The sequence below is a fragment of the Ammospiza nelsoni genome, chromosome 33 (genome assembly GCF_027579445.1).
Source record: "Ammospiza nelsoni isolate bAmmNel1 chromosome 33, bAmmNel1.pri, whole genome shotgun sequence".
NCBI lineage: Eukaryota > Metazoa > Chordata > Aves > Passeriformes > Passerellidae > Ammospiza > Ammospiza nelsoni.
Window position 1 is genome coordinate 2,260,454 of NC_080665.1, and position 27,251 is coordinate 2,287,704.

The 27,251-nt window shown below is 52.4% G+C and overlaps 1 protein-coding gene and 1 pseudogene across 1 annotated transcript in view; one reads left to right on the forward strand and one right to left on the reverse strand.

The window, feature by feature from the left end:
- LOC132085897 (zinc finger protein 850-like) overlaps positions 1 to 27,251 on the reverse strand; it is a 997,265-nt pseudogene that overhangs the window by 897,030 nt on the left and 72,984 nt on the right.
- The window catches only part of LOC132085926 (zinc finger protein 239-like), a 33,370-nt gene continuing 9,718 nt past the window's right edge, over positions 3,600 to 27,251 (forward strand). The window contains exons 1-3 of the mRNA XM_059491393.1: positions 3,600 to 3,651; positions 7,570 to 7,635; positions 7,789 to 8,400. Of these exons, the coding sequence (XP_059347376.1) occupies positions 7,614 to 7,635; positions 7,789 to 8,400 (634 nt within the window). The 5' untranslated portion in view covers positions 3,600 to 3,651; positions 7,570 to 7,613. The remainder of the gene's footprint in view (positions 3,652 to 7,569; positions 7,636 to 7,788; positions 8,401 to 27,251) is intronic.

A 27,251-nucleotide genomic window follows, 5' to 3' on the forward strand; every position in this document is an offset into this window, starting at 1 on the left:
GGCTCTGTGTTCACAGGCATGGCCGGCCGGCGCCTGAGGGGGCAGCAGCAAGAGCTGCAGCTGATCTGCACTGGTGAGTGAGGGCAGCGGGCTGACAGCGGGGGCTGCCGGGGCAGCTGCAAGCCCTGCCCCGGCTGCAGAGGGCTCTGCTCCTTGTGCGGACATGGGACGGCGTGGGCAGAGCACACAGAGATTTCAGGGCCACCTTGGGGATTCGTGGCCAGCAGCTTCGGGCCGGTGCCCTTGGTCCCTGCTCCCTCCTGGCCATGGCCAGAGCCGGCTGGGATGGCCCTGGCAGGGGTCTCTCCACGGCTCCCCGCAGATCCGGGATCTGACCGTGGCTCTGTCCCTCTCTCTTGCAGCCCTTGAACCGCTGACAAAGGACATCAGCAGTGCCGTGTCGGACGTGGCGCTAGAAACACTGTATGGCCTCCAGGCACTGCAGAGGGAGCGATATTCCCTCTTCCAGAGGCTGCAAGATCAGCTCCGCAGGACATGGAGGACACGGCCTCGTCTGTCGGGGCTCGGCTGGCTGCGCTGCTGCAGCTCTGCAGAGAGCTGATGCCAGAGGCTCTGTCTGCTGGGGTCACCTGAGCCAGCAGGAATTTTCCATTTCTTTAAGATTGTTCTTTTCTTCTTTTTGGTTTTTTTTTTTTTTTTCTTTAGTATATGAATATAGAGTGTGTTATAATACACAGACTCCCAGGAGCTTTCTTTTGCTACCCAGGGTCTGCAGGGCATAGGGCAAGAGGGGGAGAAAGGTACCTTGGCTCAGCCAGCTGCCCAGGCGTGCATTGGTCAAGGGAAAATGGCCAGAAGCCCCTTGTCCTGTGGCGGTTCTGCTGAAGCCTTTGTGCTGGTGACAGAGCACGTGGGCAGGGCCCGGGGCTGCGGGCATCCCAGCCAGAGTGGTGCCTGGAGATGGCCACAAGCCCTGTGCCAGGAAGGAACCACCCTCTGTATCCTCCTGCCCGTGTGCTGCTGGCTGCCTTGCTGAGGGCTCCCAGGTGCCTCTGGATGGGGCTGCTCTGGAGCGGCTGTGGGGCTGCGGCGCTGCTGCCGGGCAGCTTGGCCGGGCTGGGGCAGCCCCTGAGGGGCTGGGGCGCTGGCAAGCCCTGAGCAATGGGCTGTCAGAGGCCACAAGCAGCCCCCCGGCAGCTGCCTTGTTCCTGCCAGAGCTGACTTGCAAGAGGGATCCTGGGCACTCTGGAACTAACAGCATCAGTGTTGTTGGAAACCCAAATGCAGGGAAATCTCAGACCTTTGCTCTTGTCAGCAAAGCTTAGAATTAAACACAGGATTTGATCGGAGACCTTGGAAAGGCCTTCCAAACTTAGGTGCTAGAAGCGAGAATGAAGATTTCTAGTTTATTATAGCAGAGACACGGGGAGGAAGGTTGAAGTGGAGGAAAATTTAGAGTTTTAGGGCTGAAGATCTAGAAAAAATACAAGTAGTTACAATGGTAAACAAGAAGCTTAGGATGCAGTGCTGTAGGTTTGTGTGTCATAACATGATTGGCTAAGGAAGCTTACACTGTAGCATGAGCCTCTAAGATGAAATATTGAAGGACTGGCTGCAAAACATAAATATCCTTGTTGGCAGTGTCTTCTTGGCCAAGAAATCCTTCAAAGCTCTTGTAACTACAAGTCTTGCAGCCTTGTGAGCCATGCAGTGCAGATGTGAGACAAACTCACCCTTCCTGTCTATGTAGAAGAGAAGAAAAAGCAATGGCATCATCTAAAAAACTCAGAGGTGTGCTCTCTAGCTTGTTCCAAACTCCCTCAAATCCCCCAAAGTGGGATTTAGCTACAAAGAGATGACAAGGCCTACTCTTAGTGCTGGCTCTTTGACTCCAGAGCAGCTGCTTTAGAATCTTTCCCACAAGCCTGTGTAGTCATGTGCCAGAAATGGATCATTTGAAGAAACTTTCCCAACTGACTTGCATGGAGGTTTGTCTGAAGGGTATTTGAGGAGAAAGGCTCCCAGCAGAGGTCTGGGCTTTGGCCTAGCTGTGTCCCCTGCTGACTGTGAAGTGTGCCATCAGCTGCCATCAGGCTTTCTGGGCTAAAAATATCATCAAGTCACTTGGACTTGCTCTTTTAGGCCTCGAAGAGCTGGACCAAATTTCGGGGCACATTTGGAGACCTCGTCTATGGGTGGATGTTCCACCTAGGATTTTCCCAATTGCTGGGAATGGTTCTCCAGGTCCCTAGTGTAAAACAGGGCTCCCCAGGAACTGCGCATCTGCAAGATGGTAAACAATTGTCTTGGTTTGAAGAGAGAAGTGTTGGCTAATGAAGGCAGAAGGCTTCTCTGAAATGGAAAATGTAAATCCCCTCCCTTCAAATGATTCTCATTTAGAAATTCAAATGCTCTCAGGGAAAGATATGGGGATAGGACTGAGCCCACAGAGGCGGGCAGCGTTTGCTGATGGTCTGAGCCCTTCCTAAAGATCCTGTCGGGCTGTCTTAGACACCTGGGGCCAGGCATTCCTTCCAGCCTGGGCCACTTTGGCTGCGCTGGGGGCGGCCCCAGGGCAGAAGGCAGTGTGTGCCAGGGCCCTGGGTGGCACGCTGCAGCACGGTCTCTGTGCCATGGAACGCAACCCGGTGACCAAGGGCCCTTTGTGACACGTGGGAAATAGAAGCTTGCCGGGTGCTGGGAACGCACAACGGGGCAGAACGGGACAGAGCCGTGCCGTGAGGAGCCCCCGCACAGCGCACTCGTTCCCGTCTGACCCGGAGCCTTTTGGAGGCGTTTTTCCTGCAGCTGACCTCGAGGCCAGACCACAGGACTTGCTGACCCGTGGCCTTCCCGAGGCTTCTCTTCTGCAGGTGCCCTCACAAATCCCATCATTACCATGGAGCAGAGACCCCTGAAAGTGCCCAAGGTGGCCTGGGGGGAAGAGGAGGAAGAAGGCCTTGGAGCTGTCCCAGCACATCAAACCAAAGAGGTGGTGCGGTTTGAGCTGCCGCAGGAGGGTGAGTGGCAGAGCTGAGCCACAGGGTCAGTGCCTGCAGCCAGCTTGGCGCCATTCCATCCCATCCCTTCCCATTTTATCCCATCCCATTTTATCCCATCCCACCCAATCCCCTCCCATTCCCAGGACACCCTCAGCACCCCCCAGAGCCCTCCCCAAACTCCCCCCAGGACCATCCCAACACCCCCAGACCCTCCCAAGACCTTTCTACGACCCCTCCCCAAAACCCCCCCAGACCCTCCCACGACCCCTCCGCCCCCCCGCGAGACCCCTCTTAGGAACCATCCGCAACCCCCAGGTCCCCCCACAACGCACCAGGACCCCTCCCCAGACCCCCCAGACACTCCCAAACCCCCGGCCCCCTCCAAAACCCCCCCAGACCCTTCCCCGCCCCCCCCCCCCCCGATCCCCTCTCAGGCCCCGCCCGTTCCTGTCCCGAGCCCGGCGGGTCCCGGTGGCGGCGGGGGAGGGAGGGCCGCTTCCGGCTCGCCTCTGATTGGCTGGAGCGGCACGGGGGAGGCGGGCGTAGCTGAGGGGAGCGATGCTGTGAATGGTTATTTCGGGGACTTGCAGGGCGGTGGTTGGTTGGTTCGGGGCGGGGCGTTTTGCCGTTCTTGAGAGTCCGCGCGCGCGGCAGAGGCCGGAGATTGTGAGGGGAGAGCGGAGGTGAGGTGGGGACGGGGGGAAACTGGGCCGGTTTGGGGCAGGTCTGAGGGGAAATTGGGAGTTTTTGGGGGTAACGACGGGAAACACAGGGGTGTGCGATGGGTTTGGGGTGAATGAGGGAGTCTGAGGGGGCTTTGGTTGGTCAGAGGGAGCTTTAGGGAGGTTGGGGGGGAGCTTGAGGCGGTCTGGATCGTTCTTAGATGGGTTTAGGGGGATCTCAGAAGGATTGGGCGGGTCTGAGGGGATTTTGGGGGATTGTGAAAGGAACTGGGGTGTTGTGAGGGCATCTGGGGGGTTCTGAGGTGGCTCTAGGGGTAATTTTGGGGAGTCTGCAGGGGATTTCATAGAGTTTGGGAGGGGTCTGAGGGGGATGTGGGGCATCCTGATGGATTTGGGGGGGGTCTCAGGTGGGTCTGGGGTGAATTTTGTGGGGAAATGGGGGGGTCTGAGAGTCCTGGGGAGGTTTTTGGGGTCCAGGGTGGTTCTGGGCCAACACTGGGGGACTCTGGGGGGTTTGGGGTTCCTGGACGGGTCCCGGGGGAAGATTTGGGAGTCCCGGGGGGTCCCAGGCCCACCCTGAACCGGGGTCTGGGGGTTTCGGGGGGAGGGGGCACAGCAGGGGTTTCCCCCCCACCCTCCAATTTTTGGGGGGGTCTCCCACGGTGCCCCCTCCCCAAAAAGCTCCGAGGGCCCCCTGAAGTGGCTCCTGTTCCACCCGCCGGTGCCCCCTGATCCAGGACGGCCCCACTGACTCTGGGGGGCTTCTGGGGGATTTTAGGGTTTTGAGAGGGTTTTTGGGGATTTCAGAGTTGCTATTTTGGGCTTTGTGGGATTTTTTTGGGGAGTTTAGGCGAAATTATTGGGGTTTTGAGGAGAATTATTGGGTTTTGGGATGGTTAGAGGATTTTGGGGGGTTTTGGATTTTGGGTGTTTTGTTGAGGTTGTAGGGGTTTTTTAGATGGGGAGGGGATTTATTGAAATTTTTGGGAGTTTTTTATAATTTTGGTGAGTTCCACTGGGATTTTAGGAGATTCTCTGGGGGTTTTGAGGGTTTTCTTGTGACTTTTGGGGATTTTGTGGGGTATTAGTGGAATTTTAGGGTGGCTTTGGGGCATTCCATGGGAGTGGGGAAGGGCTGAGATGCACCAAAATCTCCTTGAAACCCCTGAAAGTCCCAATAAAACCCATTAAATCGCAATTAAATCTCTCAAAATCTCATTAAAACACCCTAGAATCCCAATAACAGCCCACAAAATGCTTTGAAATCCCAATAACCCCAAAAATCCTGATTAAACTCCGCAAATCCCCCAAAAATGTCCTCAAAACCAAAAAACATCCCACAAAATCTCCCCCAAATCCAAAGAAATCCTGGCAACACCCAAAAAAACCCACTAAACCCTCCAAATCCCACCAAAAATCCAAAACCCCCCAAATCCCCAATGAATCCCACTAAATGCCACCACAATTCCAATAAAATCCCCACAAAATCTCCTAAAAATCCCAATAAAACCCCCAGAATTTCTGAGAATCCCAAAAATCCCAACAAAATCTCAGTAAAAACCCCCAAAATTCAAAAAAAGCCACAAAAAATTCAATAAACCCCCAAATACCCCCAGAAAAACTCCCCCTCAAACTGCCAATAGAATCCCCCAAAATCTAAACTCCCCAAAATCCACAAAACCAGCCACTCCCAGTCAATCCCAGTATGATTCCAGTTGCTCTCTATGTGATCCCAGTGTAACCCAGCATGGACTCAGCTGCTCTCACTGTTATCCTAGTGTGATCCCAGTTGCTCCCAGCATAATTCCAGATGTTCCCAGTTCCTCCCATTATGATCCCAGTTGCTCCAAGAATACTCCCAGTCCCTCCCAGCAGGGTCCCAGTTGTGCCCAGTTGCCTCCAGGGTAGATTCAGTTTCCCCCAGCATTGTCCCAGTTGCTCCCAGCATGATCCCAGCTGTTCCCAGTGTGGTTCCAGTCCCCCCACTATGGTTAGAGACACTCCCAGTTTGTTTTAGTTACCTCAGAATGGTCCCAGTCTTGCCCAGTTACTCCCAGTTTCCTCTAGCATAATCCCAGTTTCCATCTGTTGCTCAAAGGGTGGCCCCAGTTGCTCCCAGTATGATCCCAGTTGCCCCAGTTATAGTCTCAGTCCTCTCAGCATGGTTCCAGTTCCTTCCAGCTGTTCCCAGTTGCTCCCAGTGTGTCACATTTTCCTCCCAACATGGCCCAGTAGCTCCCAGCAAGCCCCAGTCAGGTTCCATTCAAACCCAGTATAGTCCCAGTATGAGTGTAGCCACTCCAGTATGAACCCAGTCACCTGCAGTCTAATCCCAGTGTCTCCCAGTCACTCCCAGTTTGATGCAAGTGCCCCCAGTGTGATCCCAGTTGCTCCCAGCATGGGCCCAGCTGTTCCCAGTGTGGTGCCATCACTCCCCTGTTGTTACAGACACTCCCAGTGTGGTCCCAGTTGAACCCAGTTGCCCCTGCTCTAGTCCCAGTCACTCCCCAGATGATCCCAGTCCCCCCAGTATGGTCCCACTCACTCCCAGTTGCTCCCAGTGTGGTCCCAGTTCTCGCCAGCATGGTCCCAGTTGTTCCAGTCATTCCAGTATGGTTCCAGACACTGCCAGTATATCCCAGTTGTACCCAGCATGTCTGTAGCCATTTCCAGGCACTGCCAGTGGCCCCAGTAAGGTGTTAGTTCTCCCAGTATGATTCCCCAGTCATGCCCATTGTATCCCAGTTGCCTCCGGCATGCATCCAGTCCTTCCCAGTTCCTCCAGTTTGCTTGCAGCATCATCCCAGTTTCCCTCAGTTGCTCCCAGTAGCCCAAAGTGTGATCCCAGTTGCTCCCTTTCAACCCCAATAGGATCCCAGTAAGCTCCAGTTTGATCCCAGTCACATGCCAGTCCTCCCAGTGTTGTGCCAGTATAATCCCAGTTCCTTCCAGTCTCTCCCAGTATGGTCCCAGCTGCCTCCAGCATGGTTCCAGTTGCTTCCTGGATCAGCCCAGTCAGTCCCAGTATGATGCCATTTGCTCCCAGCGTGCTCCCGGTCAGGCCCAGTATGGGGGATGATGTGCAGGGTGTGTTCCCAGTCACTCTCAGATACTCCCAGTATTAGTCCAGTCCCTCCCAGTATGATCCAAAGGTGAGCCCAGTGTGCTCCCAGTCCCTGCCACTATGAACCAGTTGTGTTCCACATGGTTCCAGTTGCTCTCTTTCACCTTCACTTTTGTTCCAGTCACTCCCAGTATCTCCCAGTGTGTCCCAGTTCCCTCCAGCATGTTCCCAGTCACTCCCAGTTGCTCCCAGTTGGGTTTTTGGGGAGATGTTTGGAGAATGAAGCAGTCCAAGGCTGAGCGGAAAAGGCCCCTTGGGGAGACATCGGGGGGTGCCGGTGGCGGCTGCCGGCAGAGGCAGCCTGGAGGAGCAGAGCCCTGTGTGCCCCAGGAGCCCAAAGTGGGGAGCCCAGAGAGGGGGGAGCGCCGCCATGGGCGGGAGCCTCAAGAGCCTGGAGAGGGGCAGGGGGGACTCCTTGGAGCCGCTGCAGCCCAGAGCAGAGAACGAGGGGAGAAGGGAGCCCGGGAGCCCAAACAGCCCCGGCATCCCGGAATGGGGAGAGCGAAGAGGGGGGAGCTTTTGGCATTGCTGGGACTGCCAGCAGCCTGGGCAGGGTGGGCACCGAGCACAAGGGGGACCCCGAATCCAAGCATGACCCCAGCAGCTGGGACAGGGGGAACCCCCGAACACCAAAGGGGAGGGACCAGGGATGGGGAACTCCTGGGAGGCTTTTCCATGGCTGAATCTTGGTGTTTGGGAGGTTTTTATGGAGCTCAGATGGCCAGTGACTTGTAGAGATGGACTTGGGCAGAGGGAACTTCAAACTCAATGTGCCTATACCTTGTTGTCCTCAAACCAGGATTTCCCATTCGCAGTGCTTGGGAGGCTGCGAGGAAGAGGAAGATGCCCCGGGACACTGATGCAGGTGAGGAGGAAGTCAGTGCCTCTTTCCCCTCTGTGCTGCTCCCTCTCCCAGCCCAGCACGGCCCCAGCTGCAGCTCAGCCCTGGGGGAATCTCCTTGCCCTTGCCTGTGGCACGGAGGCAAATCCCATCCTGTCCTTGTCCTTCCTCCCCCAGAGCAGGAGCTGAGCATGGAGAGCAGGGAGGACAAATGCCCGTGGCAGAACCTGGTGGAAGAGGCCGTTTTGAGCGGCTCCATGGCGCAGGAAGCCAACGGGGAGGAAAAGCCCCGGAGATGCCGCACGAGGAGGGGCTGCAAACGCAGCTGGCGGGGATCTGAGGGGGAAAGAGCCAGCCTGGGCCGGGAAGGCGGCTGGAGATGGAGCCAGAGCTCGGAGCTGGTGCTCCATGAGCAGCTCCATGATGGGGAGAAGCCCCACACCTGCTTGGAGTGTGGGAAGAGCTTCAGGAGGAACTGCAACCTGATCAGGCACCAGAGGACCCACACTGGGGAACGGCCCTATGAGTGTGATCAATGTAGGAAGAGGTTTAAGAGCAGCTCCAATCTCCTCGATCAGCAGCACACGCACACAAAGGAGAGGCCCTTCCGCTGCCCCGACTGCAGGCAGGGCTTCAGGTACAGCTCCTGTCTTGTTGTGCACCGACAAACCCACACTGGGGAGAGGCCCCACGAGTGTGAGGAATGTGGGAAGAGCTTCAGCCATAGCTCCCAACTGATCCGCCACCAAAAGATCCACACGGGGGAGAGGCCCTACGAGTGTTCCAAGTGTGGGAAGGGTTTCGGATCAAGTCAGATCTCCTCCGGCACAATTGGATTCACACAGAGGAGAGGCCTTTCCAATGCCCCGGTTGTGGGAAGGGATTCCAGCACAACTACACAACTACACCCTCATCAAGCACCGGCGCATCCACACTGGGGAGAGGCCCTACGAGTGTTCCCAGTGTGGGAAGAGCTTCTCCAGCAGCTCTAACTTGACCCAACACCAACGGAGGCACCGGTAAGGGAAGCCCTGTGAGTGCCCCGAGTGCGAGAAGAGCTTCGTGCGCTGCTCCAGCTCCATCCCCAATGGAGGAGGCACTTTGGGCACAGTCCTGGTCACTCACATTCCCTCTGATCCGTTTTGGGAACACACCTGGCTGCTTCTCCTTTTGGTTTGGCTTAAATTTTTTTCTCTTCTCCATGTCTTTGCACTCCAAAAGCCAAGAGGGATCAATCTGTCACCTCAAAACCACTCAAATCCCAATGAAAACAACTGCATTTTAACCCAACAGGGCTCAATCTCACCTCAAATTGCTGGTTCCCGCCTGACAAAAACTCAATCCTGTGCCAGACTCACTCCATTCCACAGCCACCAGGGTGAGTTGGGGCTGGGAGGTGATTGGTAGAAGTGGGATCCCAATTTGGAGCAGTGGGATGGGGATTGTGTGGGGTGGCTGGGTGGGATGTATTTGACAGCAAATAAAACTTTCAGAGTTACTGATTTCTGTCCCATTCATTTTCAGTCACTTCTGTGTGCAGAGTGCTGCCTTCTCAGCTGTTTCAATTCCTATAAAAATCTCATTTTTTAAATCATCTAACCCAAACAATTCAAAAGCCAATATCCAAATAAAACCACGCACCCGAAATTAGAATTTTGAAAAAGAAAATTATTTTTTAGAGTACTTAAGGATGTTGATAAAGTTTGTTTGGTTCAAATGTGTGAGAAATTATAGTGGTGTTTGGTTTTGTGTTTAGTATATTTGTAATAGGAATTTTTTTTACTAAGGTGTGTTAGATTCTATGATAGTTTTTTAGATATTTTTTTATCTAAAGTATATTGGTTACTGAGTTAAAACTTACAAAAGGTATTTCTTTGTATATATTTGGTTTATTTATATTTTTTGGTAATGTTATATTAATAGTTTACTGTTGTTTTGACTTGAGTCATTATTGGAGTATTGTAAGGAAGAGTTGAAATTATATTTCATTTTTATATTTCATTTTTATTCTGATATATTTAATTTTAATTATAATTTCTTGATTTTTAATTTATTATAATTTGCTGAGAGAATAGGAAGGAAGTTCAAGGGCAGGAACACTTTTTCCTGGCTGGGAACTGGAATTCCAGACCCTAGGAGTGTGTGCTGGACCACACACACTGCAATCAAATATGGACTGGGATCAAATATGGACTGGGATCAAATATGGACTGGGATCCTATGGGTCAGGACGGCACAGAATGGGACCATAGGGATCAGGACCACACAACTTGGGATAAACTGGACTGGGATCAAATATGGGCTGGGACCATATGGAATGGGACCATAGAGATCAGGATGAGACAGGCTGGGATAAACTGGGTTGAGATTATACGGACTGGGCTATATGGACTGGGATTGCACAGACTGGGATTGCACAGACTGGAATTACACGGACCAGGAAAAAGCTTTGGCTACCATAGGCTGCCTTTGGCTGCCATGCACGTCGGAAGGCAGCCACATCAAGTTGGCCATGTCCTGTTTGGGGGTCCCATCCCCCTCTTCCCTCCGCTCTCCCGCCCCTTCCCCATCGTTCCCCCAGTCCCCAGTCCCCTCCCCCGTGCTTGGTTTTGCGAGTTCCAGGCCTCTCCTGCTCCCTTTGGGGGTCCCGACCCCCCTTTGGGTTAATTTGGGGCCCTGCCCCCTTCTGACCGCGCCCTCCCCTCCCCCCGCGGCCGGGGGGGCTCCGAGCACCCCCAGTGCCACCAGTGCGGCCCCGGCTGCCCCCGCACGCCCCATCCCCATCCCCGGGGTCACCTTCCCCCGCCCCAAATTCCGCTCCTGGCAACTGATGAGTCATCAGCGACAAACGCTCTGATTGGCTGGAAATGGCCCCTGGAGCAGCGGGACAGGCACCTTTGCAGCCTGAGCTGCCCTTGTTCCTCTCTGTCCGTGCCCGGAACACAGCAGGCAGGAGAAGGGCAGCAGGGCCCTGCGTGTCCCCCGGCTCAGGTTTTGCGCCGCTTCAGCTCCACGGAGACGCGGGTCAAGTGAAAAACACAAACAGTTTATTAAGGGAAAGCGAAGGTAAGGGCTGAGCTGGGAGGCAGAAAAGGGGATGGGCAGGGCCTGAGGGCTGCAGGGAAGGAGCTGCCAACAGGGAGAGAGATGGCAGGAGCTGCTGGAGCTTCGCACAGGCTCAGCTGTGAGCAGCCAGAGCCGTGTGTGGAGCTCCAGCTGGTCACTACTGCTCTGCAGGTGCTCCCATCTTCAATGGGCACTGGAAATCACCGATGGACGCTGGTACATCTCATCCAGCTGATGAACAAAGTCGTTAACATCTTCTTTCAAAGGTCATCTGTCGAAGGAAGGAGACCCAGACATCCGTTGATCATCATAGGCCCAATTTTATTGATCAGTACGGCGGGTTAAATACAGTTAATAATAAGCTTCATACATATTGCAAAAGTTGAGCTCAGGATTGGTCAGCTTACATATCAGCATCTACGCCTACTTCTACATTCCTATGGTTCTACTTTTGATACTTTCTACATATTCTCAGGATATATTCAGGAATATCTCTACTCCCTTTCCTCATGTTGCAGCAAGGTCACTGCTGACCTTTCCTTTTAGCTTGCTGACTGCTGGCTTTTCTCTTTCAGCTTAACCAGCGGCATTATTTCAGCGTGGCCTTTCTCAGCTAACCAATTATTAATAAATCTCTCCACATTTCCCCCGTTTTCTTCTTGCGCAAGGAGATTAGTTTGCCATGTTTTTGCTATTGTACGGCTGACCATGTTTTGAATACAGTTAAAGATACAAGGCAAAATAAGCAAAAACAGTAAGATTACACCCAGCAGGCCTATAGCATAGATCACAAGGTTCCTCAGCCACGGTCCAAGTCCTAAGCCTTTAAGCCATTCGTCAATTCCTAAACCGTCTTCTTCCTTAAGTTTGTGAAGTCCCTGTTGCAATTCTTTTATCTTAGAGTGAATGGACACCGAATGATCAGACAGATTCATGCAACACATTCCCTCGAACTCTTCACATCCATGCCCTTGTGCTAAGAGCAAAAAATCTACAGCAGCTCTATTCTGCAAAACAGCATGGTTAACACTTTGCACATCTGCAGTTAACATGTCTAGAATTTGTGATGTCTTGTTCAGCTCATCCCTTGCCCAGCATCCTAATTGTTTTGCTAAATTCATAGCTTTATTGGCAGATCCTCCTGGCAAGATAGTTGAAACCACCACCTGTTTGAATGTGCCCCAAAACCGTGGATCTCCTATCTTGCTGCAGTCTAAGTCAGGTATGCTACGTTTTTTCCTGTTTGAATTTTGACTCAGCTGCATTAGCAAGGACACATTAGGGTGAAACAGTGACAATTTTCCCAAATAACAGGGTCCACCCTGTGGTTTAGCTGGTATGCCATTCCATGCCCTGTCTCCACAAATCAAAAATATTCCTGTGGGTAATTTCATTGGTGCTGTGATATTTGTGCCGTTACATTGATTGTAATGCTGTGGAGAGAATTCACTCACATTCAGGGATGAATCTAGGGTGGCCCATGTTTCTTTAGGTTGGTTTAAATTCTGAGCACCCAAAAGTCTAAAGCTAAACCATCCACCAGCTGTAGTGTTAGACACGCTGGCATTTGTACTTCCAAAAAGATCCAGTTCCTCAGGAGGAGAATGCAAAGAGGTGTTAAGTGATTGGATTAGTAAGCATTGACGATAGCCATCACTCTGACCTGCAGTATACCCTTGTTGCACTGGCAATGTGATGTTTGACATGTTAGACATACATAAGGTTTGGTTGTTTATCAAACTGCAAAATTCTCCAGGAGACCACACCGGAAGTCCCACCAGGCATGTTCGAAATGGGTTAGTGACTCCTCCAAGACTAAGACAAAGTGATGATTGGTTAGTTTGATTAGCAAGTGTCACCCATAAATTTTCCCTTGGTTGACTAAAGTGTGTTATTCCTACTGCTTCACTTGCTACAGCATTGAGCAGTATAACAAGAACAAGCCTCATTTTTCTTTCTGCTTGCTTTGCTTCTCCCTTTCTTCCTTCTGCTTGTGCTGTTTTTCCTTTCTTCGCTGTCTTTTCCCTGGTTTGTTAGATTGTCTATTGTAAGGCTGAGTTAATTTTTGAATATACTGATCTAATTCTAAATCAGCATCCTTGTTCACAGGTATAGCATGAGATAAGTTTGAAGGCAAATCAGCTTTACAGCGAGCTGCTATGATGCGTGAGGCTTTAGTAATTTCAAATACTCTAAGGTTTTCCTGCAACTTCCACCTAAGATATGCTATAATCACTTGTTCTGCACTCTCAAAAAGCTGTAATCCTGTCCGTCCTGGCAGGCCAGTACTTTGTTCAAGAGCTCTAACCCAGAAATAATTTCGAATCCACTTTCCAGAACAAGGTTTACACCATAAATAATCTACTGACCTCTGTGAATATCAATAAACCTGATTACAATCTGCACATCGCAAAGCTACCCATGCATAGCATTTATCATTATCCCTTTTGCAAACGTAACAAGGAAGTGAATATAAGTAAGGACCAGTATGAAATTGTGGTTCTTCAATCCAAAGCAACCAATTCAATGGTGGTGATCGCAAAGCCTCTTCTGCCTTTTTACTGTATGAGGCTAACAGCTCAAGGTCTCTCTTTAACACAAGGTGTATCTTATTTCGTAATCGTAGTTCTTGTTCGTTATCCTCCTCAACAACTATATCTTCCCGAGGGTCCCACAACTGTAGAAGTGTTCTAATCATAGAAAATTAATTAGCAATCACTGATACCCTTATTCAAATGAGACCCTTCCCCTTTTGCCTTCTTTTTCTTATCTGTCTTTAATCTTGCTGCTCCTGATCTCACTGGTCCTGCCACTTGCAAACTCAATTTTTGCAACTTGTCAATGCAGCAATCTAATGCTCTATCAGGATCCCCTTTGAAGGGTCCTACAATTGAATGCTGTGTTAAAGGCACTAATTTCCTACACCTTATAGAAACTATACGTGATTTACTTTGAACCTTAATTCTATTCACAATACATTGTAGTTCCCATCGATAATAAGCAAGAATTTTCTGTTCAGGAGACTCATAAAGATTTAAAGCTATATATGCATTTTGCCCTGTTTGTCTCCTTAATTCATCTTGCCAACTTTTACCCCACGTGTGTTCTTGTTTACAAGTATGACACCACAAATCCCACAATAGTGATTGTTCTATCCAAAAAGTTCTTTCACAACCCCCACAACGTAGAGCTATCCAGGCAGCACAATGTGGATTGTAACAGTCAAGGCAATGCAGTTTCGCTGGATTCGTTAAATGAAAAGTTGATAATGAGTCAATAAAACCAATCAGCTCCTGGGCTGTCCGATAGTGACGTGTCAGTGTTCTGTCCAACGCTTCCGAGTACCCCTTCAATTGTAACAGTAGTGGTTGTAGGACTAGAAGCAGTTTCTTCCCCAGTCGCTCCCTGTCCTCCTCCGTGAGGCGATCCACCAGAGGCTGCATCAAAGACAGGTTTAGTCCACTTAGCAGGCACCCACAAAGGCCCTGTAGGTGAGGAAACACAAAGATACCCCCGACCCCAATATAATACTTTTGCAGGTTTTTCCCATAATCCTGTACTCGGGTTCTTATACTTAACCCAGACCTCTGTTTCCTTAGTATTTTCCTGACCTGACCTCGGATGATGTTTCATTGCAGGGGGGGTATCATCTTCCCCAAAAATGCATAAATGGTTAATCACATACAAAACCTTAGACAAACATGCCTGTGGATCTGCCAAATCTTGATGTTTTTCAATATACTGCTTAAGGGTACTGTTTGCTCTTTCCACTATTGCCTGTCCAGTAGGAGAGTGTGGAATACCTGTCACGTGCTTAACAGACCACTGATTCAAAAATTTCCGAACCCTAGCACTTACATAAGCTGGACCATTATCGGTTTTAATACTCTTTGGAACTCCCATAACAGCGAAACAACTTAACAGGTGTCTGATAACATGTGTAGCTTTCTCTCCTGCCTGAGCCGTAGCCCATATGTAATGACTATATGTATCTATGGTGACGTGCACATGCTTGACTTTACCAAATCTGGCTATGTGTGTAACATCCATTTGCCATTTCTCATTTATTTCTAAACCTCGAGGATTAACCCCGATGCCTAGACCTATCCCACCATTATGATAACTACATGTTGGACATGCTCTGACAATGGCCTTGGCTTCTGACAAACTCAGCTCAAAGTGTTTTGCTAAACCTCTTGCATTTTGATGATATCTACTATGTGCTTCTCTGGCCAATGTGTGCTTGTCAATAGGACAAGAATTATCAATGGGTAGGGTAACCAATTTATCTGCACGTTCATTCCCTTCTCCTAAACCTTCAGACCATTTATGACTCCTAATATGAATCACAGAATATGCTGCATTTCTTTCTCGTAAAGCCTTCCTTAACTGTATCAGTAACTCATACAATCGTTTATTATTCACTTCCTTAATTGTTGCTTCCTCTATTCGTTTGGCTACTCCTGCAACATACATAGAGTCTGTGACCACATTTAAAGGGTCCTGTAAGTTGGATACCGCCCATACTACTGCTAGCAATTCCAAAGTTTGTAAGCTATCTGCAGGGTCTGCTGTGAGGAGTTGATGCTTCCATTGTCCCTTTTCTTGCCAGGTAACAGCAGCACGCCTTGATTTCTTTCCTGCATCTGTAAAAGCTGTAATAGCTCCTTCTATGGGGCATTCTTCTCTCAAAGGTCGAGTAATCCAGTTCCATTCTGTCATCCATTGCAAAACTCTAGGCACTAATTTACTAGTCTCTACTTTAGCAGGTGACATTAATAATGCTTCTTGTAAATTCTTTGAATTAATCAAGTACCAGTCCAAGGTTTCTTTTTCCATAGGCAATCTAATAGTAGCAGGTTCTCTACCATCCACTTCAAGAATTCTGAGACGCCCCTTTTTGATTAATGCAGCCAATTGTTCAATTTTTGAAAATATTGTTTTCTTATGCTGTAGTGGTGGTGATAACCATTCCAACACCCGTATCTCCCCCGTTTTCTTTTGCAACTGAGAGAGAGCACCAAGCAAGTGGCAAGGGCTATTCCAGATAATAAGGTCAATGGGGTGGTCGAGTTGTCGACGAGACACATACCCTTGCTGTACACAGTTACTAATTTGCTGCAAAGCAAGATGATGCTCCTTTGTCAGGTGTACAGGAGTAGTAGGGTCCACGCCTCTCAACAAAGGCCGTAGGGTTTCTAGTAAATGATTTGGTATTCCCACAATAGGCTTCAGCCACTGTAAGTCTCCCAGCAACTTCTGTGCATCATGTAAAGTTTTAATGTCCAATTGTCCTGTATCCAATAATCCATAAAGGGTTATGCTTTGATGCCCATAAGTAATTCCAACCTTTTGCTTTGGTCTATTTTGTAAATCCACAATTAAAAGTGTAACACCAGTAGAACCAAAACCTTTTTCATCCCGTGTTTGTCCAGTAAATGATTGTATTCCTGATGTCATTTGTGACAGTGGTACCAATTGTGCAATGCGTTGTCCTTTTGTAATTTTAATCGGAGGATAAAGGGTGTAAGCCATGATTTGTATTTCCCCAGTAAAGTCTGCATCGATAACACCAGGCAAAACAAATAATCCCAACATAGTTGTAGAGGAACGTCCCAGCAATAATGCTCCACATGTTTGTCCATTTAATATAAGAGGGCCCTTTACTCCAGTGGGTATCCTCTCAGGCCGGTTCGTCCTTAGTGTGACGTCTACTGCTGCTGATAAATCCAAGCTGAGGCTCCCTGTTGTTGTGGGTTGCAGACAGGAGGTAGCAGTGATGTCACGGCAGCAGCTGGTGTCTCCGATGTCAGGCGGCAACTTGTGTCTGTCCCTCATTGCCACATCGGTAACACTTGATGAATGGTCTCGAGCCTCTTTACGTGACTGCCAGTGAGCCTCTTCGGAGAGGAGCAAGAGCAGCTAACACCTGACTCTGAGTAGACTATGCTTTTGCAACCCTAATCCTAATTCCTTTAAGGCTTCTACTATAAATGCCTGTGAAGCTGTTGGCATTAATGCCATTCACTCTAATGCTTCCTCAATAGCCCAATTTGCCCCTAAAGTAGCTAGCACTCTTTGGGTTGCTGGATTGCTATTTTGCAAAGCACACTACTTCAATAGGGCCCTGCAACATCAGCCCGATCTATAGCAGTAGCTGTTCTATCAATAAAATTTCCAAATTATTCTTCTCTACCTTGTTTAACGCCCATATAAACCGGTAACCCTCCTGGCTCTTTAACCATGTCTATTGCAGCACGCACTAACCACATAGACTCCCTAAGTTTATCTTCTCCCGTTATCATCTGTGCCTCTGTACGTAAAAATGCCTCTAAGCCCATCAGCTCCTTTACTGTTACTCCATGTAATGGGTCATGTGCATTAAACAACAACTGCTGATGCTGAGTGAATATCAACCGAACTATTCCTCTTAAATCATTAGGACATAAAACCTGAGTATTAAAAAGATAATCTAGCATTTGCTTAACAGGTTCACTTTTTACTCCAAACTGACTAACCGTAGAACGTAGCTGAGTTAACAGCTTCCAATCTAAGGGAGTATATTCTGCTATATTATGCGTAAGGTTCCCCTGTGCATCATAGTGTGGTGTGTATGTAACTGGGCATGCAAGACTAGAAGCTATTTCCACCGCCTCACCATCCCCCATTTGCATTACTTCTCTCGCCAAAGCAGCCCAAGCTTCCCTCCTCTGTTTAGCCATCTCCCCCCATGGATCACGGTGTGCCCCTGGGATGGGATCTGGCTCTTTAAGGGTGCTATGCTGCTGGCGCTTCGGTGCAGACACCGAGTTTTCGCACGGGGAAGGCAGTGAAGCAGAGGCTGGCTCGAGCGGGGGAAGCAGGGGAAGCAGCCCCCCCGCAGGAGCTGACAGTGAAACCGGAGCCGGCTCAGGCTGAGACGGCCCGCGGGGGGCAATCAGCCCCCCCGCTGGAGCTGTAACCGGAGCCGGCTCATTGAGGGGAAGCGGCGGAGGCAAGGCTGACGGCGGAGGCGAAGCTGGCTTGCTCCCACTCCCACCGTCCGACCCGCCCGAAGCCGGTAGCGGAGGCAAAGCTGGCTTGCTCACACCCCCACCATCCGACCCGCCCGAAGCCGGTAGCGGAGGCAAAGCTGGTTTGCTATTACCCCCACCATCCGACTCGCCCTCCCCCTCAGACAGGAAAAGTGCAGACGGTTCCACTGCGCCTATAGGAAAATCTTCCACACTACTTTCCTGGGGACCCTTAGGCATAAGTATCTTAGTTACAGAAGGTGCCAGGGGATCATCCTCACGACCATACCCTATATTCCTCCTATGAGCTTCTGTTGCCCTTTCTGCTGCCTTTCTCTCAGAGACCTGCTGCAGTAACGTGTTATACACCACCCGCCATAACTTCCCGAATTTCTTTGCTGACTTATCATCGTCCAACACTGTATCCCACAATATTTCCCCAAACTTCTTCCACTCTGCTAGCTCATGAACTGTATGAGGGTTAGAAAAAATACCCTTAGCATGGCCATAGGCTAATAACCCTGGTAACTCCTTTTTTAAATCTATCCCCTTTTATCCCACGCCGCTCTAAATAGGCGGTAAATAAATCATATGCCGCTTGCCTATCCATACCTATTAATCAGCGCGCGCTGTTGCAGCTCTCCAGGCTCCCGCGGCACGTATTGGCTTAAGTCCACCGTTGTGAACCTTAAGGGTGCTTCAAATTCCGGCACCGTCCCTGCTGCAGGGGGACCCAAACCCAACTTCCCGACCGTGGCGTAATCCCTTTTTCTTTTAATCCGAGAAAAAGGGTAGAGATTCGGTTATGCCCGCATTCTCCACCATTTGTCGAAGGAAGGAGACCCAGACATCCGTTGATCATCATAGGCCCAATTTTATTGATCAGTACGGCGGGTTAAATACAGTTAATAATAAGCTTCATACATATTGCAAAAGTTGAGCTCAGGATTGGTCAGCTTACATATCAGCATCTACGCCTACTTCTACATTCCTATGGTTCTACTTTTGATACTTTCTACATATTCTCAGGATATATTCAGGAATATCTCTACTCCCTTTCCTCATGTTGCAGCAAGGTCACTGCTGACCTTTCCTTTTAGCTTGCTGACTGCTGGCTTTTCTCTTTCAGCTTAACCAGCGGCATTATTTCAGCGTGGCCTTTCTCAGCTAACCAATTATTAATAAATCTCTCCACAGTCATCTAAAGCAGTTTGCTCATGCATGATGGATTCTAATTTTCCTTCAGGGCTTGAGCTGGAAGATTGGAACAGAGCCATGGTCAGAGGCCAGATTGAGGGAATCCAAGGAAAGCCTCCTGCCAGGACCATCCCAGCCGGCTCTTGCCATGACCAGGAGGGAGCAGGAGACAAGGGCTTCGGCCGGAAGGTGCTGGCCACGGATCCCCCATGTGTTCCTGAAAGCTCTCCGGGCTGTGCCCCTGCCACCCCTGGTCCGCACAGGCAGCAGAGCCCTGCGCAGCCCGGGCACGGATTGTAGCTGCAGGGCCGGCATTTGCAGCGGGCGTGGGCGGCCTCCCAGGCGGCTGCAGGTACCAGAGGCCCGAGAGCTGGGAGCCAGCTCAGCCAGGCAGCGCTGGCCATCAGGCTCACCTCCACAAAGAACGCCAGGGCAGGCAGATGCCAGCGGGGCTGCTTCCCAACGAGCAGGCTGAGCAGGTGCGAGGCCATGAAGGGACACAAGGGGGTCAAGCCACAGTGCATCTCCCTGCCAGGGGAAAAAGGCACCAAGGCCCTGAGCCGGGTGGGCAGACCTCTCCCAGGTGTGGTCTCACAGAGGTCTGATCTTTCCCCAGCACTCTGCAAGGGTACATGGGCCCCTTGGGAGGTGGCTTCTGCTGGGCATCCTCCTCTCCCAGCCTGTTGCAGTCTGCTTGGCCCTCCCTCGCTGACAAGGCCCTCTCGCTTACAGCCCCAGGGACTGTGTGGGCCACTCCGGGCAGGGGGCACAAATGCTGGTGGTGGCAACGGGGACTAGGAGATCTCACCTGGCCAGCAGACCCACTGCATAGTGCTGGGTGTCAGCGCAGAGCAGGCTGTCCCAGAGCTGCTTGTGCTCCAGAGCCACCAGCTTCTTGTCAAAGCCCAGGCGGGAGAGCAGAGCCTTCATGGTCTGTGCTGCAAACCTGCGTGCCGAGCAAAGGCCAGGTCACTCTGGGAGCACTGGCCCTGGCCACAAGGGTGTGGGAAGGACAGGGCGACTGGCACCTGTTGGGCTGGCTGGGGAGGTCGTGTTCCTCCCGGCACGCTCTCCAGAAGCGCTGGGTCTCCACGTCCTCTGGTCTCTGCTCCGTGGTGGTAAAAATTTGCAAGAACAGAGCCACGGGTAGGTGGGGAGAATGAAGGAGGATTGCGTAGTGCCACTCGGGCATGCTTGCAATCTTCCACAGCACCAGAGTTGCCTGCAAGAGACAAAGCAGCCCGAGGCAGGACTCAGTGCCGAGGTGTCCATGAGGCAGGGCCTGATGGGAGAGGCAAGGGGAGCACCTGGCCTGCTGCCCCTAGCCCAGCTTTCAGCCCAGGCAGGGAGCTGCAGGCTAGGGAGAGCATGGAGAGCTTCTGAGAAGGTGACCTGGAGGGTGAGCATAGGCCAGCTCCAGAAACTCACAGCCAGGGCAAGGATGGCCTTCTTGTCCCCGCTGCAGAGGAAGCCGCCGTACGGTGGCTGCTCCTCTATCGCAGAAAGCAGCACTAGAAGCACCTCCTCCACGGCTGCTTCTGAGGTCCCCACGGCTCTCCAGATCAGCGCAGCAGCTCTGTGGGACCAGAGCTGTGCATCAGTACCAAGCCCTGTGCAGCTGCATGGGGCCGCAAGGGAGCATGGCAGCAGGCTCAGGAAACAGAGGGGCCCGAGGGTGCCAGTGCTCTCCGCCTGTCTGGCAGAGCCCGCTGGACAGGCTGTACAGGGCGAGGGGCCCTACGGGCCGGTGAGCACCGAGCTCTCGAGGCAGTTGTGCCCCGTACCTGTCACACGTTGGGGCACAGCGCAGGAGGCTCATCACCACGGGGGCAGGGTGTTCTTCAGTCAGGCTGACAATGGCCATTTGCAGCCCGGCATCCACAGACTCACGGGACGTGAGTCTCTGCAGCATGGCACTCACCACAGCTTGCACCTGGAGGAAGCAGCATGGGGAAGACTTGGAGTGCTGTCCAAGGCAGCAACTTGCCCAGCTTCCCCCAAGAAGTGCTTGCCTTCCCAGCACACTGGGATGGGGCTGAGGGAGCTCAGCGGACATGGCTTGAGGGGCCACGTTATCCTGGGAGGCCTTCAGCCCTGGCCCCAGGCTGCTGCAGAGAATAAAAACCCTTCTGGAATAACTCCAGAGTGGGTCCAGCACTCACAGTGAGCGTGGGCATGGCCTCAGTCTCTGGGATGCCCTGTGGGATGGTGTTGGTGGTGGCCATCCCCTCCGTCAGGGCCATGTCAGCCTCCTCGCAGCCCTCATCCGTTTCCCAGTCGGAGCTGGTAGCCAGGTCAGAGGAGGCTGTGCTGGCAGCAGCCTCTGCCCACAGCTCGCTGGGCCTTGGGTCGGGCTCGGCCTTGCCCTTGGGTGTGGAGCCGCTGGCCTTTGTGTGCTGAAGGCGGAGGAGCCTCTGCAGTGTCTGCAGCAGAAGGAAGGGCGGGAAGAAAGGGACGTTCCATGGCCTGCTCCAAGCGCAGGGCCCGGCCGAGCAGTGCCAGCAGGCCCGGCCCAGGGGGGATGGCTGCAGGTACCTGTGCTGCTCTGTGGAAGAGGCCACGGCTGGGCTCCTGCTCTTGAGTTGGGTCCCTGGCTGCATCTGTTAAAGAGCAAGCGCATCCAGAGCTAAGGGGCTGCGGGAGAGGCTGGAGAACACAGCCCAGCGCTGCGCTGCCCAGGCAGGGAGAGCTCCACGGGAGCCCAGGGGATGGAGCACGGCCATTCAGGGGAGCAGCCCCGGCCCCTGTCCCATCCCGTCCATGGGCATGTTCACAGGGATGGGATGGGATGGGATGGGATGGGATGGGATGGGATGGGATGGGATGGGATGGGATGGGGCAGGGCAGGGCAGGGCAGGGCCAGGCCAGCTGCAGGCACCAGCCCAGCAGCCCAGCTCCACCACTCACCGTCCTGCAGCATCTGCAACTGCTCTGGCTCTGCAGGCTTCTGCGCTGGGGCAGCTGCAGGGCCTTTGCTTTTCTTGCCCCCAAGCCCCTTGAACAGACTGAGCAGTCTGCCCACTATCCTGCTGTCTAACCTTTCAAATGCCTTGGCAAAGGCCTGAGTAACCAGGGGCTGCAGTCTTGCCTTGAAGGCATCTGCAACAGAGGAGCCTCAGGAAGACTACAGGACAGCAAGTCCTGCACTCGAGGGCTCCTGCCACAATGACAGGAGACTCCTGGTGAATGATGGAGGTCACCAAGTCCCACGGCCTGGCCACGAGGGCACCAGCCGCAGGGATGGGAGATGCCTCAGAAAAGTTCCGAGTCACCAAATGCCGAGGTCTGGCCGTGAGGCCAGCCGCAGGAGGAATGCCTTGGAAAAGCTCCGGGTCAGCAGCCAATGAGCCAGCTGTGGGGCGACAACTCACAGCACCGCTCTGTCACCTCCTGTCCCATCGCGTGCACTGAGCACTGTGGTGTGGCCGTGTGGCTGCCAGCCCCTATGTCAGCGCGTGCCACAAAGGGCTGCTAAGACACGCTGTCCCTTTCGGTTCCACAGGGAACCTGCTGCACTGTGTCACAAAGGGACATGCTGCCACGTGCCCCGGGGCCACCCCCTCCCCACCCAAGGTGCCCCTGCTTGGAAGGAATCCATGGCCCCGAGTGTCTAACACAGCCCTGGACACACCACAACCCGCCAAGTGCTCAGGGAAGGACTCTCCACGGTGCCCGCACAGCCCAGCTCACTGCCGGCCCTGCAGCAGAGCAGCTTCCAGCAAGCAAGGGGCAAACGCATCTTGCCAAGAGTTAAAACACAGCAGATAGGAAAGATGGCATGAATGTGTGCATAAAGGCCTTTGAATTCACAGCTCTCTGAGAGGCATTTCGGGCTCTTGGCTGGACAGAGATGATCCCTCTCTGTCCTGTGCTCAAAGCAGGGGACACACCCTGCCGCTGGTGCTTGCCTTGGTCTCTGCAGGCCCAGGCAGATGCCAAAGCTGTTCTTCACAGCCTTCTCCCTTGCCACGCCCCTCTGCCAAGTGCAAGGGGCCTCAAGGACGGAAAGGAGCGCAGGGAGCCAAAGGGAGACAGCTGCACCTACCTCACTGGGGGCTCCTGGGGAAGCACTTTGCTTGAGAAGCAAGCCCCTCTCTTCCAAAGGCATTTCCCCAAATGTGTCCATTTCCCGGGGAACACCAACGCACACTTAAGAAACCCTGGCAAGGCTCTATTACTTCTGCACCTTGTAGCACAGGCACTCCAGCTCGAGCTCATCTTCCTTCTCCCGAGCCTGTTTCCTCGTGTCCATTGTGGCACGCAGCCATGGGCCCCCTAAAAACAAGAACTGCCCGCTGTCCCTTCAAGTGCCCGAGCTCCTGCCCGCGCTCACAGCAGCAAAACCAGGCTGTTCCCAGGCAGGGAGCGGAGCCCGGTTCCCACAGGAAGCTCTTGTGAGCCCCTTCCCCACTGTGCACGCAGCACTTCTGCCTGCCTGCCTGCCCAGAACGCTCTTGGCACAGCAGAGCACAAGCTGGCCGGCTCTGGGCTCAGCACAGCCCAAACACAGGCACGGGAAGACACAGCTGCGGCTGTTTTGCAGCCATGCCCCAGAGGGATGGGAAGGGGCCCCTGCCTCTGGTCTCACTGCCCTCTTCCTGTCCCTGTGTAGGGATGGAGCATTGCTGTGCTTTCAGGAAGCTCTTTGTGGAAACTTCTGCCATTGCAAGCTCCTTTGCCCTCCGTGGATGCCTGCACTGGAATCCCTCACGGCTGGGTTCAGAGCACACTCAAGCTGGCTCTTCTACAACTCAGGGTCCTTGTCCCATTCAGCGTGCTCAGCACGCCCTTTAACTCCACGCTGCTGTGCAACTGGAGCGGCGGGACAGGCACCTTTGCAGCCTGAGCTGCCCTTGTTCCTCTCTGTCCGTGCCGGGAACACAGCAGGCAGGAGAAGGGCAGCAGGGCCCTGCGTGTCCCCCGGCTCAGGTTTTGTGTCACTTCAGCTCACGGAGACGCGGGTCAAGTGAAAAACCCAAACAGTTTATTAAGGGGAAGCAAAGGGAAGGGGCGAGCTGGGAGGTAAAATAGGGCATGGGCAGGGCCTGAGGGCTGCAGGGAAGGAGCTGCCAACAGGGAGAGAGATGGCAGGAGCTGCTGGAGCTTCACACAGGCTCAGCTCTGAGCAGCCAGAGCTGTGCCTGGAGCTGCAGGTGGTCCCTTCTGCTCTGTAGATTCTCCCATCTTCGATGGGAACTGGAAATCATCGAAGGAGGCCGGTACAGGTATATCTGATGCAGGAGACAAATGAAGTCCTGCAGATCTTCCTTCGAATTTCATCTGAATCCATGTGTTCATGCAGGATGGGCTCTCGTCTTCCCTGACGGCTTGAAGAGCTGGAAGAGAGAGGAACAGAGCCATGGTCAGAGACCAGATTGAGGGAATCCAAGGAAAGCCTCCTGCCAGGGCCATCCCAGCCAGCTCTTGCCATGGCCAGGAGGGAGCAGGAGACAAGGGCTTTGGCCAGAAGGTGCTGGCCACGGATCCCCCATGTGTTCCTGAAAGCTCTCCGGGCTGTGCCCCTGCCACCCCTGGTCCTCACAGGCAGCAGAGCCCTGCGCAGCCCGGGCACGGATTGTAGCTGCGGAGCCGGGATGTGCAGCTGTGCCCGGCAGTGCTCGCTGCCACGCGGCTGCCCTGACTCACCCTCAGTGAGGACCCGGAGCTCCTCCTGCTGCCCCATCACGAGCACTCCGGCCACCCCTGGCAAGACAGAGCATGCGGCGGCGCCAGGCGGCACAGCTGCCCGACACGGGCTCTGCCAGCCCTGCAGCCGCACGCCCTCCTGGCGGGCAGGGAGCTGCCGGGCCCTGCCGCACGCTGCCGCCCCATCCAGAGGGCACGGCTGCGGGAGGGCGGCGGCAGCAATGCCCAGGGCGGGCGGGGCTGCAGCGGCCCGGGCGCGGCTCCCGCTGTAGCCGGGGCAGCAGCCGGGCCGGGGGCAGGGAGGGGCGCGGGGCTGCCGGCTCACCCATGGACCTGACGGCCGCCTCTCGTAGGGGCCTCTGTGGGCTCTGCAGGTGCGGCAGGGCCCAGCGCAGGTGCTCGGCCGCTCGGCTCTCGTCCTGCAGCACTGCGGGGAGCGCCGGCAGGGAAGGCTCGGCGCGGGCTCTGCCCCTGGGCAGAGTACTATACAGTAAACAGTACTATAATGTTAGAAATGAGAAGCATGACTAGGTCATTATTCAAGCAGCAATCAATTTATTAATTATTTTGGTTTACCAAATGAGCAATTGGTTTACCAATTTATGAGCAATACAGCGCTGAGTACAGTGGGGGAAGTTTTCCCTCCAACTGCACTCGGATAGTTGAGGCTTACCAGTATTTACAGAGGCACTCCTAAGCTTTCTCAGCAGTTTCTAGTCCAAATTTTTACTCATCAGTAGTTTCTCTTCCCAATTTTTACATCACAATTCTATACAGTATTGTGATTATTTTTTCTCAGGATGTATCCCAGAAAAGGAATATCCCAGGTGGTGGGGGGTTCCAACTTCTGAACGAAGAAAGAAGTCTCCCAGCTGTTGGGGTCCAGATTCCAGACATGGCTTTACCTTTTGATTGCAAAGACTATAAATCTCACAACAGTGATGTCCAGCTTCCCTTGGTCAAAATTGTTAGTCCTTGCGTTGATATTCATATTCATTTCTCAAGCTGTTTTCACTGTTTTGTCAAGGCGTAAGATAGGCATATTTACTTTTTATATATTCTAAAGCTATAGTTTCAAAGATCCTTACTACAAGCAATATTCTGAAATTATACTTCAAAAGGTTATTATTGCAAAACTCTTTAAGGCTTAGCTACAAGCAGAAAGTTCCTGTCAAAAAGCAACATCCTCAAAGCTTTAATTCAAATGCTACTAAATCAACTTAAGACTTATAAAAGCTAATTAGGAACAAAGGTTCAAAGGCCTTCTTGCATGCTTTACTTTCCAGAGTTATATTAGAATTCATCTTTATAAGTGTCCCATGGTTGGTTTCCACACATATCAAAATCGCAAATACACACGTTGCCGGCATGTACCAGACACAAAATACAGCTTTGTATTTGACAAAAGGAGAGAAAGGAGAGCGATTTAGAAAGATGCATCACCAATTGCCTAAATTGTTTATCATCTTGCAGATCTGCACTTGCTGGGGAGCCTGATTTTACACCAAGGACCTGGGGAACCATTCCCAGCAATTGGGAAAATCCGAGGTCATCCACCCATTCATAGATGAGGTCTCCAAATGTGCCCCGAAATTTGGTCCAGCTCTTGGAGGCCTAAAAGAGCAAGTCCAAGTGACTTGATGATATTTTTAGCCCAGAAAGCCTGATGGCAGTTGATGGCACACTTCACAGTCAGCAGGGGACACAGCTAGGCCAAAGCCCAGACCTCTGCTGGGAGCCTTTCTCCTCAAATACCCTTCAGACAAACCTCCATGCAAGTCACTTGGGAAAGATTCTTCAAATGATCCATTTCTGGCACATGACTACACAGGCTTATGGGAAAGATTCTAAAGCAACTGCTCTGGAGTCAAAGAGCCAGCACTAAGAGTAGTCCTTGTCATCTCTTTGCAGCTAAATCCCTCTTTGGGGGATTTGAGGGAGTTTGGAACAAGCTAGAGAGCACACCTCTGAGTTTTTTAGATGATGCCATTGCTTTTTCTTCTCTTCTACATAGACAGGAAGGGTGAGTTTGTCTCACATCTGCACTGCATGGCTCACAAGGCCGCAAGACTTGTAGTTACAAGAGCTTTGAAGGATTTCTTGGCCAAGAAGACACTGCCAACAAGGATATTTATGTTTTGCAGCCAGTCCTTCAATATTTCATCTTAGGGGCTCATGCTACAGTGTAAGCTTCCTTAGCCAATCATGTTATGACACACAAACCTACAGCTCTGCATCCTAAGCTTCTTGTTTATCATTGTAACTACTTGTATTTTTTCTAGATCTTCAGCCCTAAAACTCTAAACTTTCCTCCACTTCAACCTTCCTCCCCGTGTCTCTGCTATAATAAACTAGAAATCTTCATTCTCGCTTCTAGCACCTAAGTTTGGAAGGCCTTTCCAAGGTCTCCGATCAAATCCTGTGTTTAATTCTAAGCTTTGCTGACAAGACCAAAGGTCTGAGATTTCCCTGCATTTGGGTTTCCAACAACACCGATGCTGTTAGTTCCAGAGTGCCCAGGATCCCTCTTGCAAGTCAGCTCTGGCAGGAACAAGGCAGCTGCCGGGGGGCTGCTTGTGGCCTCTGACAGCCCATTGCTCAGGGCTTGCCAGCGCCCCAGCCCCTCAGGGGCTGCCCCAGCCCGGCCAAGCTGCCCGGCAGCAGCGCTGCAGCCCCACAGCCGCTCCAGAGCAGCCCCATCCAGAGGCACCTGGGAGC